The sequence below is a fragment of the Phaethon aethereus genome (genome assembly GCF_964289735.1).
Source record: "Phaethon aethereus genome assembly, chromosome: Z".
In the NCBI taxonomy this organism is placed as follows: Eukaryota; Metazoa; Chordata; class Aves; order Phaethontiformes; family Phaethontidae; genus Phaethon; species Phaethon aethereus.
The window spans coordinates 88117331-88137644 of NC_138577.1; the positions used below are offsets into that span (position 1 = coordinate 88117331).

Here is a 20314-nt window from a genome sequence, read left to right on the forward strand (position 1 = left end):
CTATAATTTTTAAAGAAAAGCAGAACTGAGATTACTTCTCCAGACAAGTATCAGCTACTGCAAGCAATAAAGATGTATATGCACTCCAGAAACAGGCTGTGAAAATGCACACAACAGGAAGTATTTGAAAAGCAACTGCTTTCTCATAACTCATTTCTTAAGAAAAAGAGTCAGTAGTATTGCAAACTGAAGCACCCGTAAGTCAAAAATCTGAGTTGAAATAAATCAGGCTCGCTCTTTGTGTATTTGTTGTATTTGCAAATATATCCATGAAATTTTGTTTTCCTAAATAGGCCAGTGTATAATGCAATGGGTACAACAGTATTTATCCACAACATTTAAGACGAGGACTCCAACTTTAACTGTTACCTATCATCCATGAAATTTATGTCAGGATAACAATATCTAGAATTGGATTTCAAAATATTAGTACTATTTCAGTAGCAGCTCAAAACATGGATAAACACTGTACTAGTTAGTCTAGAAATGTAAAGACCTTCTCTGCTTGAGGGGAAGGATGTTATTCAAAGCACATTCATAACTTTTTTACTGTACACAAAATGAATCAGTCTGGAAGTTGAAAGAGCACCATATTTACTTAATAATGTCACTAAAGGCATATACACAAAATAGTATGGTAGAATATTCTAAAACAGATGCAAAATCTGATTACATATCATTTTCCTAATTCTTAATGCTTTATTTTGCTACCTGAACATTCATTAAACAGATTATATTCAGAATTACTTTTTAATTTAATTTTTAAAATTAAACACATTTAATATACATCAGATAGAGTTATTTTTAAACACCACAACTTGTACAAAATGCATATGAAGACTGATGCAACATCTGCATCAGAACCTTATCATCTCCCATGCATGTACGGATCCCTAGGGGCATGTCCCTCCCCATCCATAAAGCCAGGATCATAATTACTGCAAATCATCAGAGAGGGAAAAAAGCAACAAGTATGTTCCGAAACTTAAAATAAAAACACCCCACCATCTAAACTTCTTTTCTACACGTTAACATTTTTTACAGCCAAACTACTGGACCCTCCTTTTTATCCCTTCCTAGAAGTCTTGGAGCCTTCTCTTCCCAGCACAAAAATGAAGAACAGTAAGAAAAAATTTCCAGTAAATCTGTTGCCAGACTGGATTTAAATAGTACCTTCCTGAACTTCAGACTTGCATTAGTCCATAATGAGAAAGTGGAAGAGAAAAGTGAGGAATTTACAGTGTTCAGTATGACAAAGGGTAAAGAAACCCTTCCTGGCAGGATGGTGTAAATGCCAAGGGCTAAGGGGATACTGGGACAGAGCAGGCTGCTCGTCAAGATTTTTCCTGCCTTGACAAGCAGAAGTTACAAGCCAGGCCGAAATCACTCACTCCTACTTAGTGTGGACTTGCTTTACACAGGGAAGGAAGGCTGCTTTACTGCAGCTTCTGGAAGGGACCATCCACCAAACAACAAACCTGACCTCACCCCTGCAAGCAGTCTCCCTGCAGAACAGAAGGTCCGAAAGCCACTAAAGAGAGTCCCCCCGTACCTCTAGAGGTGGTCCCCTGAAGAACTAGGCTGGGGGACGCCGGCGGAGCTTTCACCACTACTGCCTGTGTGTACCAGTCTGCAGGGACCCACTCGCCATGGCTGATAGCCTGCACACCTTTTATAAGCATGAAGTTTGTTTAAACTAGGATTAAAAATAGGTCTACTGCCAAAACCAGCATTTACAGCTGCGCTTCAACACCAACTTCATGAAAAAATGCAAAGGAAGTAAGTTTCAATCTAACTATTAGCATAAACGTCTTGTGACCGTATCTCAGAACATTAAAAGAAATCCAAGACACTTGTAAAATTGATAATTGCTGTCTTCTCTTTAAATTTTCTGTTTTTATGTGGACACACTGCATTAAAAAATACCCAGACTTACAAGTAGTATCTCAACAAATATAGATGCTGAATGTCACCAAAGTAAATATCTCATATTTTTCACACTGATCTAGTACTCTGTTATATATGAGCAGTAGACAGATTGCATTTAACTGAGCACATGGTACAGCAAAGATATTTCTCCAGGTTCTATATAGTTTTTATAAGACTATGTCAACTGCCATTCTTATGAATTTTTGTTTTCATAGAATTATTACCTATTCCTAATGAGCTCCCTACTTAAAAGTCTTTCAATAAGCATGACCAGAACATACAACAGCTACAGCAAATTAAATCACAATGTTAAGTCAACCTGTACAACATTTGAAATACTATTATCTTTGATGAATCATCAGTACAACTCCATCTTAATATATCATAAATTACTGGGTTCAAAGAAAACAGTAATCTGAAACAGTAATTTTTCAGTGCTGTAAAATATAATCAGTATTTCCAAAAAAGAAGAGTCACGTGCAGCTTCTAAATTCAAAAGACCTAAGAAATTAACTACGATTTTCCCTGAATGCCACACATCTTATATTAACGTTTATAAAATTGAAAAGTTACAACCAACTAGACAATTAAGATGTATTTGTCTTTCTCTACTTGCATACACACACCCCCCAAGGCACTTCAGAAAGCAGTAATTTTAAATTGAAAAATGTAAACTGGAGAAAAAAATGGCTGAAAGAGAAGTATTTTCGTAGCTGTAAATGTAACATGATCACACCACTTAACTACCACCATGAGGAAGTAGAGACAAGGTAAAAAACTAATGTAGGTAAGTTCTCAATTAACCTCTTGAAGAGGAACACAAGGACTGGAGAGAGACATGAAGAATGTCTTCAAAATATTAATTACATGGAATTGGTCACCACTCAAAGTAACAAATACTTGTGATTGTCTTTGGTGCTTAAAGATTATTTTATATTGGAGCTCTTGCCAAATGCTACATAACCTCTCCCAAAAAATCTGATACAAGGCTAGAAGTGAGACCTTCATTTCCAGCAGAAAAACATTAAAGTCTCTGAGAAGGGAGGGATTCAAAGAGTTCAGTTAGACTCTTGTACATAGTTTTTATTTGAAACTCCCTTTACTCTCCTGTCCTTCTGCATGTAACGATATTTAGAAAAATAATTTAAATGTACAGAAAACCTCACAGGATACCACAGGTGAACATACGGTATGGGATGAGGGGCAGTGGAAAAAATAATCTGAATCAAAAATAGCTGAATGTTATCTTTAAAAAGGATCCATTTCAAAATAAGGCAGAAAGACAAATGCTGATCTAACATGGTGAATACAAATACAATGAACAAAATATGAAGAATGTTGACATCAATAAAAAAGACCAAATTAATGACACTCTTTTGACACAGCTTATATAATGAAAGCCAGTAAAAGTTTAACATGAGGTATTAATAAATGATATTTTCATTAGTTGTTAGTAATAACTGTTTGCAGTATTTGTTTGGCAATAACAACACTGTATCATTAAAACGGAATCCCAGAATAACTTATTTTTATCATCAGCTGTATCGGTTGAATATTAGCACTCAGACAGTCCTAAATCCAGTATAAACATCACTGTTCATGAACCAGAGCTGTCAAGTCTTGAAAATCCTGTATCTGATCTCAACCATGCGTGATGTGGAAGGTGCATATTCCACATGAGTAGCTTCTATATTTCACGGAAAAGCCTCCTGTTATCAGCATTCAGGAACTCATTCCAGAAGACTCAATCATATTACTCCCAAGGCTGGAGGAAGAGCTGGGATTCAAAACACAGGCTCAGTTACTGAGGGTCAGCACAAACTCAATCACCTGTGCACTGAAGCACTGTGAACATTTTCTGCCTATATTTTTTGAATTATTTTTAGAATAAAAAGAGTATTTACTTATTAGCTACATATATATGCTCTTAAAGAAAACTTAAAATGGCAATGAGTAACACCTAGAAAACAAACATTAAAATAAATGATAGTATTTAATACCATAACACTTTTAAGGATTCTTATTCAGAAGCAAGCAACAGTATAAGACCACAGCACTATTAAGTACAACTGTCTTTCACAGCTAAAAGAGCAATTAAAATTAATCACTACAAAAAAAAAAAAAAAAAAAGGTGGGGAAAAAAAAAGAAATCAAGATTAAGTTGTTTTCCCTCATGTATCAGCAATTATTTACACCCAAGGTTCATTATCTGTTCTACCCTCCAAAGCAATCTGAAGTCTCACTGCCTTTGGCATAATAGAGATGGAGGCTGCACGTAGCACACAATATAACAGGTTAAGCTATCTGTACCAATCTCTGTCTTTCCTAAGAGGATTAATACTGCAATATGGTGTAACAAATGGTTGTGAATAAGCAAAATGGTACACCTGGACTTCCCCCAAAATAATCATCCAGCTGAATAGCCTCAAAACAGGTTTACTCTTTAAGCGTTGCTGAAGTGAAAGGAAACTAAATACGTAACTCCAGAATTTAAAAAATATGAAAATCAGCCATGCATTAACATGTTTAAAAACTCTTAATATTTTCTAAGTTTAAAAAAACCTTAATCAACATAAGGGATTTTCACTGTTCCCCTTTTTAGTGTGTCTAAAGAAATCACTGAAAATGGTGTAATTCCATTTTCCTAATGACGTATTTTACCCTATTATGTGAATACTGTTTAATTCTATGTAGAAGCTTGTTTTTTTTTTTTAACAAGCCTATCCTATGCAACTTAACTTTCCTCCAAAGGGAACACAAAGCGAATTGCCTGGGATGGGTGATAATAAAAAAAGCAACAGCATTTATTAATTTTGTGTAAGTTATCTGCCATCCTAGAGATTCCTTGGAGGAAAAGAACATGTCTGAATTTCACCATACAGTGCCACAGGCACAAAGTGAGAGAAACTAAACAAGCACATCCTGAAGGGAGAGAAATGCCTGCAGCGGCAAATGACCTACTACATACCTCACTCGCAGATTTTTTGATGTTATAATTTGTTAATTTCAGGGAAAAACAGACAATTACCCACAGTTTTAGTTTGTCCTAACAGCATTATTAAATTTTTTAAAGTTTTTGATCAAAAGTGACATATATCGTTCAAAAGATCTGTGTATTTTCAAAAGATTACAATCCTGAGTAAATTTACATGACAAAGTCTTTGCCTTATCTATTTCCTTATTATCTGAAGCAGCAGTATGCATTATTAGAACAATACTAAACTATTTAAGGATGAAGCATATCAAATTTTTATTTGAATACCTATGCATTAAGGTTAATATTTTACAGCTCAATGCACAGTAAGCAAAAGATAATTTTATTCAAATATGCATTTGATGGTATGAATAGGGAAGTGTTCACCTCCCCATTGAATTGGTAAGTCTTTTTAAGTAATGATTCATTTGAAAAATCAACAGGGTATTGGCAATTCCATGTAATATTAAATACATACATATACCATACCTACGCTGACACACATGTAATACTCTTTCTTGATATATATTATAAAGAATATGATTTACACATTATGATGCATTAAGATTAGTTATGTGACAGTTTAAACATTTGTATGTCTAATAAATAAGACTAAAAAAAATTTAGTATTTTTAAATGGGCATGAAATATTTTTAAATGTTAACAAGTTAACTTTTTAAAAGGATATAAAAAACATGCATGCATATTTATCATTCCTGAATTAATATGCTCCTGAATGAATAGAACAAACGTGTTGGCTTCTGATTTCTTTTTCATAAAGCAAAATGAAGCTAAGGACTGAAGATTAACATGTCAACTAATGAACAATTAACAGTTCACTCTGTCCTATATGAAAGCAATTTCAGTAAGTTAAGTTTATCCCTGTTACAATTATATTTCACAAGAAATAAAAAAAAAGTTTGTGTGCATATCTATACTATGACTTAGCATGGTGCCACTCTCAAAAGTCTGTATAAACACAATCATTGACAAGATCACCCCAAGAGAAAAAGCTGCCAAAAAAAATATGAAAGTGATTTTACAATCTTTTCTTCCATGATCAGATAAACATACTTGTAAGATAAGTATAGATTATTAACAGACACCCCACCTCCAGCAAAGCTCCCATCCTAAATGGCATCACTCTGTGGTGCATTGCGTGAGCTGAGGTACTACCCTACCACAACTTTACTGGACCATTCCATCTTGAAATGTGAGATACAACTGCTCTACAGCAAATCAGCAGAAATAAGAAGTTACTCTTATGTACTGCCCTCAGCTATAAATAACCACAAAGCTATGACACTTCCACAAACCCAAATTCTCTGAATCAAAACAATACTGGACTACAACTTTATTTTCTTCTAAACAGGATTCTTACAAAGTGGCCTGTATACAGTAAAATCCAAGCCACAAGTAACTACTGTATTTCCAGGTACAACCATTCTAGTAGTATTTACCCATTTCTATTCAAATACGATGCATACTGCCAATATAAAACAAACAATATATTGAAGATCTGTACCACAACAGAAAGAAGCTCATCACATTTTCTGAGGAATTAGAAGGTCACAGTCCCACAGTCAGCTTCCCACAGGCAGCTCCTCAAAACTTCTCCGCACAGGAATAGTAGTATGTTGCTGAATCAAGACTAGTCAATACATTCTTGCTAAACGTTCTGCTAGAACTTTGCATGCAGAATATTCCCTATCAAATAAACTCATCTGTTCAGGTGGCACAGAGCTCATTTTGATAGAACCCATTAGAACATACAATGCTATACTTCTGAAAAGCGTTACGTGTTTGCTGAAGTCTTGTACAGCTACTGTTCAGAGTACTGCCAGTGATTTCACTTTCGTTTAAGAAAACTGAAAAGTGCGTGTAAGTAAATAATTAACGAAGGGTAAGAATCTGGTACTCCAAAGCCATTAATGCATTATTGATCAATATTTTGTATGGTACACATATACTACATTGTGTAGTGGAAGCATCATTCTTAGTCAGGTTTTATAGTTTTTATATATATGCTTTAACAAAAATTATGACGCAAAAAAGTCAGAAAAACAAAAAATTTCCCATAAAAAGTGGCATTGTAAAACATAATTAGTGTAAAGTGAGATGAATTTAATTTCATGGTAAAACTGTTCATGCCTACAGAAATCAATGACCCTATGCACTGGATGTTTACTTAATACTATTTAGATCTAATTTTTAAAATTAGTTAATGTATATTATGTTTTAAGCTTATTTAGTGAGGTTCAAAGTTGCAAATGTTTTCAGTTAGCTAAAATGACTATTTGCAGAATAGGTATGTGGGTAGGAAAAGAGAAAGCTACCAAAGCTAAAGTTGTATTTTTATGGAGAAATTAATCTCTGTTCTTACAATTGTTGGACTACAGAGACAGTAACACACTACAAAATCAATGTATCGGATGAAGTAGATGACATTATTTTTGAAGCAGACTGATTTTGTAATACGGCACACATTTAAACAAAAGCTTGTATTTTAAAAAACAAAAGAGAGGGAAAATACAATAGAAGTGTGAACCTGACCTATCTCTAATCTTTTCTTTTCAAACCCAGGCTACTCAAGAATCTTCAACTAATTATTCCATTTTATTGATGGCATTTTTCCCAAGGGAAGTTATTTAAAAAGTTTAACCCCTGAGCAAGTCATGGCTTCTACTGCCTTTGAAAGTGTCAAGTGCATTGATTATAACTGCAGGAAGTGTTACCTTCTACCCAGAGAATCTCACCCTGCACAATCTTAAACACTGTCTCTCTCCCAAAACGGCTTTGATTCAGCAATTCAGACTGCTTCAGCTGATATTAAAGGCAGAAGCACCACAGAAAAGGGATCAGCAGTTAAAACGAAATACAAAGAGGAAAAAAAAAAAAAACCCCAGATCTTGGATATAGTACCACAAAGCTTGAGAGAAAAGCAGATTTGAAAAAGACATCAGAGTGACTAAAAAAAGAACAACATGACAGAAATTAAACAAGATTTTTATGTTTGCCTTCTATGCATTTAAACTCATCTCAACCTCTATTGAAATTCCGATCATACCCAAACCCCTAGGCTTTTGACATACTTTCAAAAATCCACACCCTCTCTTACTCTTTTCTAAGTCTCCAGAGTCACTGTTAGGTATCCAACAAGTTGAAGGGAGCGGGGAAAAGAAAAAAAAGGAAGTCTCCTAATATGCATATTGTAAAAAGACCATTTATACTCATATTAAACTTTGTTTCTAAAATGATCTGGATTATTTTAAATATTCAGTGTGTGTTCTTAACCCCATACTTAGTGAGTGAAAAGAATTCTCAAGTGGTTTTGTGGAAAAAAAAAAAAAAAAAAAATTTTCAAGCCACACTTTCCAAGTACCTTGAACAGTCATCTTCTTAGGTCAGTGACAAAGTAAGAGTAAACTAACACAAGGTGCTACAGGGTTCTACAAGAAGCCAGCCAGGAGAATAACGGAAGAGAAAGCAATCTGTAAGTATCTCTACATTATCAAATTAAAGTAGTAGAGAAAACTCTAATAATGTAATACACACAATTAATACAGCAATGGTAACGCGTATCTTGGAAAGGATGCACTAAATTCCAAAGGGTAATTGGATTTTCAGAACTGCAAGCGGGTTTTTTCCCAGTACGGTCATGACAGGGCCAGAAGGTAATGATGCATCTGCCATGATGCAACAAGCAGACCTGTCTTCTGTCAAGAGTTGAAATCATAAAGGAATAAGCTGTCGTTAGCAACCTCTCTCCAAACAGTAAAGCTGTCATCTCATTGTTTTCCTTTGCTGGCATGGGGGCTGGTGTGGGCTTATATAGCCTGTCAGTTCGATATTGGTCTACGCTTTTAACCTTTTCTTGAATTTCTGACTTAATAATCATTAGCTCCTATACAGCTTATTATGCATTATTATTTATTTTGTGATCAATTAATATTGCTTTCAACTAACTATGCAATGTTTCCTTCTATCTGCTTCCTGATCAGTATTTCAAATCAGTATTTGAGAGATTATCACTTCCTCATAAGATGTTTTAGAGTAAATTAAATAGAGAGCTTTTAAAATTTTCTTTCCAGACTATGGTGTATTTTATTCCAAGTATACATGACCAATTATTTAGTAATACACTGCAATTTGGGTCTAGGTTTTTTGAAAGATCTCAAAAGATCATCCAACCAGCTATGTAACTTAAGTTTTCTTAATATTCTCCCACAAATGTAGGAGTTGTAAATACAAGTTTTCTCTAAGAAGTTATATCTATGGTGTAACAGAATGAATAAAAGCAAATGCATATACCAGAGTCAGAAAATTAGTATTTGAAAGAGAACAGTATAGCACTTCATTGTCCATTTTAGTGAAATTTTATTTCCAGTAAAATATTAGAATGCCCAAATAAGATTATGATTACACTGGCACTGTAACTGACTATTAATATATAAATTAAGTATTTTAATATCTTTCTGCAACAGTATACTTAGGAAACATAAAGGGTACACAAATACTAGTATTCTCCGGAAGAACTGTAGTTGCAGTGAAATGTCAGCTGTTTTTTCTACAGCAAGTGTCACTTGCCCATCTTATTGAAAACATGGTAAGCATGTATGAACCATAAGACAAAATTTTACATCTTCAGTTCCTAAACTATGACCACTAGAATGAAGAGGACATTGTCTAACAAGATATTGCAAGCTAAAAAGTGGGATAGAAATGTTTTTCAGCAAGAATTCTTGCTAGTATAGTTTAAACAAAGCCTAATTTCTTGACAACAATGTTTAAATACCCTCTTTTGAAACTGGCTGACTTTTACAAGACAGAAAGACCAAAATGTGTTCTCGTACCAGTTACTAACCAGTAAGGTTACTAAATCACATAAAAGTTATGGCAGGTAAATTTACTACTGTTACATTGAATGATGTCCTTGTTTGATTCAACCGCATTACAAAACTAATGACATCTTATTGCATGCTGAAGGAAACAACCAACCTCAGCAAATATTACCAACCTGATAATTTTATACAAATGAATGATATTAATATAAGTGAATAAATCCAATGTTCTGACCAAAAATATTCTGAAGAACATAAATTGTTAAGAAAATGAAGTAAGAAGAGTAGGATAAACAGGAAAGAAAACTTAAGGTGGAAATAATGTTTTATAAGCCATTAAAGAAAGACTTCTGCAGTTGATGCCCACCTTATGCAAACATTTTTTTCATTTGTTCATGGACAGTCAGATTTTTGGGTGCTGCTGCATTTCTTCTGAAAAACTCATCCACGTTCTTTGAGGAAGCTATTTTTCTGGCATTATTACCCTTTTGTCAAGTATTAGTTCTAAGCTATCTTAAAGTGTGCTGAAATTTGAAACCAGGCAACAACTCTTCAATGGTTTGTTTAAAAAAAAAAAAAAAAAAATCAAATAACCAACAGTTGCTGTGGTTGAATTTTATCAGCATCCTTGGGACCACAGCTGTCTCTAGGTAACAAATGTACTGAATTTCCAAAGACAAAGAAAGCATCCAACAGTTTCTTTGTATTCATACAGTACGGTGATGTCCTCTCTATTCCCTAGAGGAAAAGTATCAATGACAAGGGTACTCCAAAATTCTTCTCAATGTCCCAAGTTAGGTAAGCCGAGCTCCCATTTCCCCAAGGGACAAAGTTCCTCCTAAGTAGATCAACTTCAGGTTCTCTTTGCCTTACACTCACCAGAATTTAAAGCACATAATTTGATTCTACAGCCACTACAGAAGGAATGCTATTGCATGGAGCAGTAGCCAACTTTTGCACCCCTTCTTCCTTGTTTCCCTATATCACTGGTGTCACTGGTACATGTCGCAGCAGAATCTTTAGGTTACCATCCATGTTGTTACCACTCAGCAATGAAACAAAGCAGCATATCTCCTCATAGCCGCGTCCTCCTGAAGAGCCTGGTGACTGAGGTACTCGTGAGAACATGGGGGCCCCTGAACTATCTAAATGAAACCAGGAATGTAACTCCTTAATTTTTGACACCCCAAGTAAATGCCCTCATCACTGAATGGAAGCATTTACCTCTGCTTCTCATCACCTCCTTCTGGCACTACTTCAGTCACTGTATATATGACTAAATAAAAACTTATCTTAGTTATTGTTTATGTGACTAAATAAAGACTGATCTGAGAAGAGCCTGACTCTATGGACTGTGAAAGGGACATTTACGCAAAATGCAGGAGAGACAGATAAAAATTCCTCATCTAGTTTACATTTAATTTTTTATATAGTTTGCATTTATTTATTTCTAAAAAGTGGAATAGCTTCAATGTAGTATTATCATTAAAAGTGGAATAGTCCCTCATTCCCAGAGGAGGGACTTGAACTTCAGTCTCTCACACGTCAGATGACTGCTTCTGTCAAAAATCAGTATTACTTACTGAAGAAAATTTCAGTAGAAAAGCTCTAACGAAAAAAAAAACCTATACAGTATTTATTTCATACTGCGTTTATAGGGAATGGCCATATATTTTTTTAAATATAATATATATTTGTTAAGATTTTAATTAAACTTTTGTTACTTACTTCTTTATACTATCACATTTGCTTTCTTTATACTTATTTTTTCTAAAGTATACCTTTTCCTGCCATGTTTTAATGTATTTACACATATCTGTCTCTCAAACTGTATACAGTTTTCTCCCTCTTCCTTTTCCTACGAGCTGTTCTCTACTTAGTTGCTTGTTTGTCCTCTTCTTTCATATTTCAAAATCTTTTACACCATCAAGTTTGAATTTCTGAATTAACACATTAATCTTACCTCTTTACATAAAACCTTGTAAACTACTCCCAACACCTATTACACAAAAGATTGAATCTACACAACGGAGTTTGATATGAAAGATGGAAGAAGTATTACCTACAGAACCACCCAGATGAAAAGAAAAGAAAAAAACACATTACTAGCTACTCGAATTCCCACCAGGATATTTCTCCTTGGATCTTTTCTTTCCAATATAGATCAGCCCCAATTCAGCAGAAGCATGATAAATTTTAAGCCTTTACATTGTTCCCCTATTTCGTATGAAAAGTTGGGCTTTTTTTTCCCCTCAGAAGTGTTGTACCAGAGAGAAATAGTTTCTTTTCGTCCCTTAACTTCCTGGTTGGACAGCAGTATTAGCTCATCCTGCTCACTTCACTGCTCACTGATAACTCCAGTTTTTGCATTCTTGTTTTCAGTTTTTCCAAGAAATGAACAGAAACTTTCTTGTGGTAGTCTCATCACTCTCCACAGAAAAGGAGTATAGAAAAAGATATGCTTTTGACATACTGAGAGAGGTTTTCTTGTTTGTCTGTTTGGTTTTGTTTTAAGGAAAGCAGAGGTGGCATTTCTGAACTAGCTTTTGCACAAAGGACATTTAAGTACTACTTTTGCAATTTAAAAAGTTTTAAAAACAGGAAAACCTAGTCTGCTGCAAATGTTTTAAGCTACCAGTGTATGTTTCACACTTAAAACAAAACAGCGGAATTTTCAAATCCTAGATACTACTACCCACTTCAAATTCACATAATTTATTAGAAAAAAAAAAATCCACGTTCTCCTGCCATCAGCACTGTAACCTTATGCTTTGACAAGGTCTGCTGGTTTCATTCAACTATGAGACCTCTTCTTAGAAGAAGCACTGGAAGATCAAGAAAAATTCCTGACTTAAAACTGGAAACACTGTATGAGGAGTTACAACAATTTTCATTCAGGCTATTTACCATCTAGGCCAGTTATTTTCATTTCATAGGAGACAGAAGTGCCTAAATCAACTAGAGGACTGAACACCAGAACACCCAGAAAAGGATGTAACTTTTACTAAGTAAAATTTGAGTCCTTATACTCACTCTACCATGATTTCCTGCACTTGGAAGAGTAATTTATATGATCTGCACATGAAGTAGACATGGTATCAGCATGTAACTATCTGTATTCTCTTTTCAGTCATAACATAATGATGCCAAATACCTTCAGCGGGGTTCAACTTCAGTAAAATATTGCCATATCTAACCAAATATACATCCAATTCCCACTACAGTGATTACAGGATAGAAGAAATAGCAGCACATTTAATATAATACAATTGATCTAATCTTCATTTTGCATGATTAAAATAATTGCAAACACTATGTGTTCTAGACATGTAGTACCTTTACCAGAATTTTAAGGTGCACAAAAACGGAGAGTGCGTTTTACAGTAGCTGGAATTACTCAACTAAAGAGAACTAAGAATTTAAAAACCATGCTAAGAGAGAAGGAAGTCAAACTATAAGAGCACAAAGTCTGATGTCCCAATGTGATTGAATGATGACATTTTTTTAAGATATTTTTTCAAACTCTTAGGGGGTTTTTTCCCTGTCTTTTTTAAAGAAGCATTCAAAATGCGTAAATACATAATCTGTTTTTAAGGATAATAACCATTTGATGGAAGAGACGTCTGATCTTTGTCACACTGGCACAATCATTGCATAAAATAATAAAACCCCCCCCCAAAAAAAGAACTATAACTCTTCTTTACTAGAAATACCCTCTTAAAGATTATCTGTTAATTTAGGGATAGTATCTCTGTTTTAAACACTCAGCCTCTCATGTTAGCCCAGTCAGCAGCATCTCTATGAAAGAACAAAAATGCAGCCATGTAAGCATGGTTATAAAAAATTTAAGCAGCTACAGCTCTTTGGGATTCTTGGGATAGGTTTTGGAACTTGCACTCTTAGAAATTAACCTCCTACGCTGGACCTACCATACATCTATATTACACTCAATAGCCCTAAAGTATTTTTTATGGTGCCTCTGAGTCTTGGTTTAAAATGAACAAAAACTTCATGTTAGAAGGCAGCAAGCATAGCTTTCACAGGACTAGGTGTCTTTTTCACACAAAGTGTAGTCTGGTGCTTTGTTAGTGGATTATACAAAACAAAAATAACTTAACAGCCCAATGTTTTAATGTTTGCTTTCTTTCCTTTATTAAAAAATAAAAAAAATGTTTGAAGAGAACCATTTTCTACACTGAATAGTCTAAAGCCAACTGCAAGTTCAACTCCATTTAGCAAAATGTGTAACAATCATAGTGACAACACATTTAGAAAAGAACATTAGCTTAACTTGGTAAGTATAATAGAAATAGCGAGTCTTAAACAGGCTTTTCTAATGCTTACTATATGAAGTTTCCCTTAGGTAGCAGGATGCAAGAGATGAATTACACCTACAAAGTTCCAATGTTACAGACATACACAAATTGTGCATTGTCTCTCACATAGATGAAAATGTAACAAAATAGTGTCCATAAAATGTAAATGTTTTTTACTGTCAAGTATTGATAGGTGAATCAGAACAAATCAGTATTCAGTGCAAAACTGAAAAAGACTGTGCCTCTAATAAATTCAGTACAAGCCTAGCAGAAAAGCCTGCTGTTATCATGAAAGCTCATGTTATCATGAGATTACAACAGACGTTGAGTGAGAATACGTACAAATTTAATGAAATGTAAAAGAAAACACTTCAAATCATAACAAATTTCTGTAGTGCCTTCTATTGCATCTCATCGCCTGCTAAGGGCTCTTGTCATGTTAAATTACATGGCAGTGCTGCCACAACAACATGGCATACAACTAAAATTTTTGGTGCTGTAAGAGAGAAACTTGGTTCCATTAGAAAAAAAGTTCTTGAAAAAACCAAGCAAGTACTCCCATCATAACAAATTAAAAGACCACAGATTTAGAGCTCTTCATACAGAGGTACACACATGCATATGCACACACAACCATACATACATGCACTTTCACCTACCTGAACAGCTCTCTTTATATATGGTATCTGTGTGCCACTGTCCAGATCTTCGTTAATTATAAGTCTCCTAGCCCACTGACCTGCTCTGACAACGCCATTACCATGAATTAGGACCAACAGCTTGTCAGGATTTGTTAATGCATCTTCACTCATAAAGATAAAGCTCTTTGGTTCACTCTCAGTTGCATCAATCTGCAATTACAGAAAACATGCACTTTTATGCATCAATAAATTTTTTTTAAAATAACATCTGCAGTTATAAAGTTAGCCACGAAGTTGATATAAAAAGTTTCACCATTTAACAACTATTTCTACGTATAAGGACTAATGTGTGCCCAGTGCTAAATGAAAATAGAACACAAGCTAATTACCTGTGCAATGTAACTTGGAAACATAAAAATAAACCACAGTCTGGAACGTTAATCTAAGGGACATTTAAATAAGAAAAAGGGGTAAGAAGTATACTAAAGCTTTGAAACATCAGCTGTTCACAGAAATTTACCAGCAAAAAAGAAAGTCTGTAAAACAAAAATCGGGGGAGGCGGGGAAAAGGGGGATCAAGTAATTTCTCACCTCTGACATGCCTGAAACAATAAAAGTCTTACATATATGTAAAAAAAGAGTTCCATCGTACGCACCTCAGCATAAATACCCAATAAGCCACGCATGAAATTTGTCTATTATAAATTTAATACTCTAGGCCTAATAAAATACAGAAATCCAATTTGGGTCTAAATAATGGCTTCATTAAGAGTCCTGCACCTGGGTCAATGAGTACCTACTCCGCTATTGGAACAGACCAACAAGCAGCTTTGATATTCAGCAAACCGTAATCTAATTCCAAGTTTTGTCCTTACTCTAAAGAGTAAACCGGAAATTTTTGTTCAGTAACAGAAGTTCTGTAAAACCGGTCTTCCCTTGGTTTAGCAAGCCTGCCTAAAGCCAAAAGAGCTGTGCTGGTGTAAACACCATGAGGGCAGAAAGAAACATCCTATCTACTCATTCTTCCTTTTCTACCATAAGAGTGGAAATGGAAGAACCAAACAAGCAAATCTCCCCGTATCCTGTTGTCCAGACCGCACAACCTGCACAGGCTAACTGTACACCTGCTAGGAACAACCCTGGCTTGTCCTAGGCTCTGCAACAGCAACGAAAGGGAGATCAGGATATGAGCCTTACGATGAGACAGGAAGAATAGCGCTTTCGATTGTACCCGTTTTTCTCTCGTACATGGGCATGTGTTCTTAATTACCGCACGTGGCGGGCTGACCGCGGCCGGAGGCCGGTGCCCCCGGGCCGCTCCATCCCTCCCCTCCCCAGCTGGGCCGGGGACAGAAAACACAGCGAAAGGCCCGTGGGGCGAGAGCGGGGCAGCAGCGGTCACTCACCACGGCCCGTCCCGGGCCGCGCAGGCTCCGCCGGGGGACGATCCGGCCCGTGGATCGCCGAGCGACCCCGAGGAGGGGCCGGGGCACTGCACCCCGCTCCCAGACCCCTTCCCCCGCCGCTCCCCGCTGCCCGGCCGCAGCTTCGCTCCCCGTTTTCTCTCCCTCCCGCCCCCGAGCGGCGCGGGGGGACGGGAACGGGGGCTGCGGGCAGCTCATCGCCCCCGGGCTCTGCCGCTCCCGCCGCCCCGGGGGGAGGCCTCCTCGCGCCCTGCGCCGCTGCGGCGTGGGGCCTCCCCGGGGGCGGGTGGGGATCTGCTCCCCCGTGGGGCTCCGCAGGGGCTTCCCCCGGGGCTGCCGGGGACCCTCTGCTCCGGCGCCCGGAGCCCCTCCTGCCCCGAGCCGGGGGCCGCAGGGCCGCTCCTCTGCGCCGGGCTCGCTCCTCTCCCCGGCCGCGCTCGCACGGTTTGTTTTCCCTTCTTCGCCCCGTTCCCCGGAGCCGCTGCCCCCGTGGCCGCTGGGCTCGGCCTTGGCCGGCGGCGGGTCCGTCTCGGAGCCGGCTGGCGCTGGCTCTGGCGGCCATGGCGGAAGCTTCTGGCAGCTCCTGGCCGGAGCCGCCCCGGCGGCCCCACCGCTACCCGACCCTTGCCCGCAAACCCGGTACACGTTTACCATAGGAAAAATTAATTCTGTATGAATCTCCAGACTTTTTTTAATACAAGTCCTACCGAGTATTTTTTAAATTAAGTCAGTGAGGCTATGTGTTCCAAGTAGGAATTCAAAGGAATCCCCAACTGGAAGAATGGTCATGTCCATCTTTCAGTTTCTGCCACAGCACTGCAGACCTTATTCCCTGCTCCAAAATGACGTAACATCTCATCTTGCACTTCCTACACCAGGAAATGTACTCACCTTCTCTCACACTTTGTGTGAGAATAGAAAACATGGTAAAAATGCATTGTATTGAAGAGAGTTTAGAGTAAGTAAGTAATTAGGAGAGGTGGCATACAGTCAGATCACACTGCTTCTGAAGTAGCAATACTGATACCGTAGAATTCAACATGGCTTAGGTAAAAGTCAGACAACAGTAAATCTCATATAGTACTTGGCAAGTTGACTTCTGCACATAAACTGAACAATACCATAATTAAAAAGCAATACTGTGAATTTGTCTTTCAGACAAAGATATAACTTAGCTGTATCTTTTAGTATTTATAAATGACATTTTTGCTTAGTATTTAGGAAATACTAGCACTTAGTAATCATATGTACTGGAAGATACAAGTAGTTCACACTTCTGCAAATATGGTAATTTTAAAAAGTTAAAAATATCTACCAAGATCATAAAAATTAACTCTTCATTCTCTTCCTCAAATCAATCACACTTGGAAACTTTTCTTCATGCTAATTTATCTTCAAACAGTAGTCATTCATTAATCAAGCTTTCACTAAAGAATGCACGTAAGGGTCACTCCTGTGCACAACCTTACTTCCTTGACAAATCAACGTAGAATACCATTCAGTGCTTGACACAGAGATTTCACATAAGAAAATTTATATTAGCCACTTCCTCTTCTGAACCTGCTCATAAACACTTATTTCTGATGCTTTAGTTAAACACAAATCAAAAAAATTCTGTAAAATGCTGAACTTCAATTAGTTTAATTTAGCAATTTGTCTCAACATGGTTATTCACAAACAATAACAATCTTCCAATAATATGTAGCTAGGAATGTCAAATCAATCTAAATTCTGCTGTATAATTTACTATTTAAAAGTACAATTTAAAATTTAATTTTTCTTTTCTCAGATTTATTTTTCCAACGCACAGCTACACCTTAAGTTTTATGACTGTTTGTGGATATGGTGAATTCTCTGACTTAGGCACTCTACATTGTGATATTCTTAAAGTTTTCAAACAGTGAATTAATTTGTCTGTATGAGTTCTGTCTCAAATGAACTATCACCTAGTACAGTAGTACCAGTCTATAGAATACTTCAGTAGCATACTAGTTAGTATTTTGCACAGTTGCTATAAATATATAGGCTATGATCACACTGTATTTCTAATCTGATCTTACTGATGTTCATGCTACCACACTGACATTATGACTCAATCTTCAGTTCTTAGCCATTACCAACCCAATATGCATGAGACCTGACTAGGTTCTAGGTGTCTTTTATTTTGTACGTTGGAAGTTTTTAGGTTTAAGATTGAATGTTAAATTCTTAAAGGGAAACACCCCACTGATGTATTTCTTATTCCAGTTAAGAAACACAGTAAAAATTATGAGCCTAAATCACGACAAACAAGTCAAAAAGGTGTAACTTGTGACTGGAGGAAAGAATATGGCAAATAAATGGATTTGAAACTGAAAAGACTCAGAAGGATTGAGAGAACTGTGAACAGCTGTGGAGAGACAAAACTGGTCATTAGCTTTGGAAGATACGAAGTCTTCTGTCACATGGTTCTACGTAAAGCTCACTAACTCACTTATGTTACAGTCTTCACAATATTGTATATTCCAATTACAGTATTTCATTCAAAATTATACACATGAAAACTGCTGATCAATATTACAAGTAGCTAGTTAGCATTTGGTCATTACCACAAGTAACAGCACACCTAAAATTGGTGGAAATTTTACAACACAAGTATTGACTTGACTTGGGTAACAAAATAGCCAAAAAGAACAGGCGGTGGAGCTAAGAAACCATTGTTTCACGAAGAAAAATAGTTCTTCGCTGTTCAGTAGATGAAGAGAACTACTGAATGAAATTTTACATACTGAAGTGAAAGAGCAAAGCATTCATAAGTTAGAAGATTCTGTAAAGCAAGACCTTTCAGTGCCACTGTCAATAAAACACATTAGTAATTATTTAAACTTCCAACTCAGGCCTTCTGAGAACCTGTTAAAGATGCATTTAATTCAGAAGCACTCTCTATTTGTCCTCAGCAGCTAAAGAACAGCAAAGATCAATCACTGATTATGCCATTAAAACTACAGAAATACAAAGACTTCATCTGGACAAAAAAAATTCAGTTGTCTTTATATTCATAATATAACCTTAAATGGAGCACAAAATTATAAATTTCAAAGAAATAATTTAATGTGTTCTCCCTAAATGTGATGCTCTTCATTTACATTTTCAAGCCCAGTAGTATATGCTGAAGATTAAGAGAACTACAATACTTTACAGTAACAATAGTACAATATGCATCTCAGCCTATGTAAGAAAAAAATGCTCAGATTTGTTTTGTTAGATATGCTCACATAATAAAATGGGCAAGATTTCCTGATTTATAAACTGCTCTTATTTTCATATCTGAAAACAAATTTACAAACAATTGTGTCCAAAACTGAAGTCGCTACCTTAGAAAGCAAAATAAAAGACTGCAAGTTGGACTTTGCACATGAAGTTGAAATTAAGAAAGATGAGAGAACATGAAATGCTGTCATCCTAAAGCTTTGAAGCATAGAATTTCCGTACAACACTAAAATCGTGTTAAAAAAAACAACCGGTACTTGGGTTTGCGGGCAAGGGTCGGGTAGCGGTGGGGCCGCCGGGGCGGCTCCGGCCAGGAGCTGCCAGAAGCTTCCGCCATGGCCGCCAGAGCCAGCGCCAGCCGGCTCCGAGACGGACCCGCCGCCGGCCATGGCCGAGCCCAGCGGCCACGGGGGCAGCGGCTCCGGGGAACGGGGCGAAGAAGGGAAAACAAAGCGTGCGAGCGCGGCCGGGGAGAGGAGCGAGCGCGGGGCAGAGGAGCGGCCCTGCGGCCCCCGGCTCGGGGCAGGAGGGGCTCCGGGCGCCGGAGCAGAGGGTCCCCGGCAGCCCCGGGGGAAGCCCCTGCGGAGCCCCACGGGGGAGCAGATCCCCACCCGCCCCCGGGGAGGCCCCACGCCGCAGCGGCGCAGGGCGCGAGGAGGCCTCCCCCCGGGGCGGCGGGAGCGGCAGAGCCCGGGGGCGATGAGCTGCCCGCAGCCCCCGTTCCCGTCCCCCCGCGCCGCTCGGGGGCGGGAGGGAGAGAAAACGGGGAGCGAAGCTGCGGCCGGGCAGCGGGGAGGGGCGGGGGAAGGGGTCTGGGAGCGGGGTGCAGTGCCCCGGCCCCTCCTCGGGGTCGCTCGGCGATCCACGGGCCGGATCGTCCCCCGGCGGAGCCTGCGCGGCCCGGGACGGGCCGTGGTGAGTGACCGCTGCTGCCCCGCTC

General features: G+C 37.8%; 1 protein-coding gene across 2 annotated transcripts in view; it reads right to left on the reverse strand.

The window, feature by feature from the left end:
* ARB2A (ARB2 cotranscriptional regulator A) overlaps nt 1-20314 on the reverse strand; it is a gene marked incomplete at both ends in the record, with an annotated part of 249791 nt that overhangs the window by 193446 nt on the left and 36031 nt on the right. Inside the window, one exon of one of the 2 annotated variants that reach the window (XM_082013150.1) lies at nt 14720-14911. The exons of the other annotated variant lie outside the window; for it this stretch is intronic. Coding sequence (XP_081869276.1) covers nt 14720-14911 — 192 coding nt within the window. The remainder of the gene's footprint in view (nt 1-14719; nt 14912-20314) is intronic. 2 annotated transcript variants of the gene reach the window in all.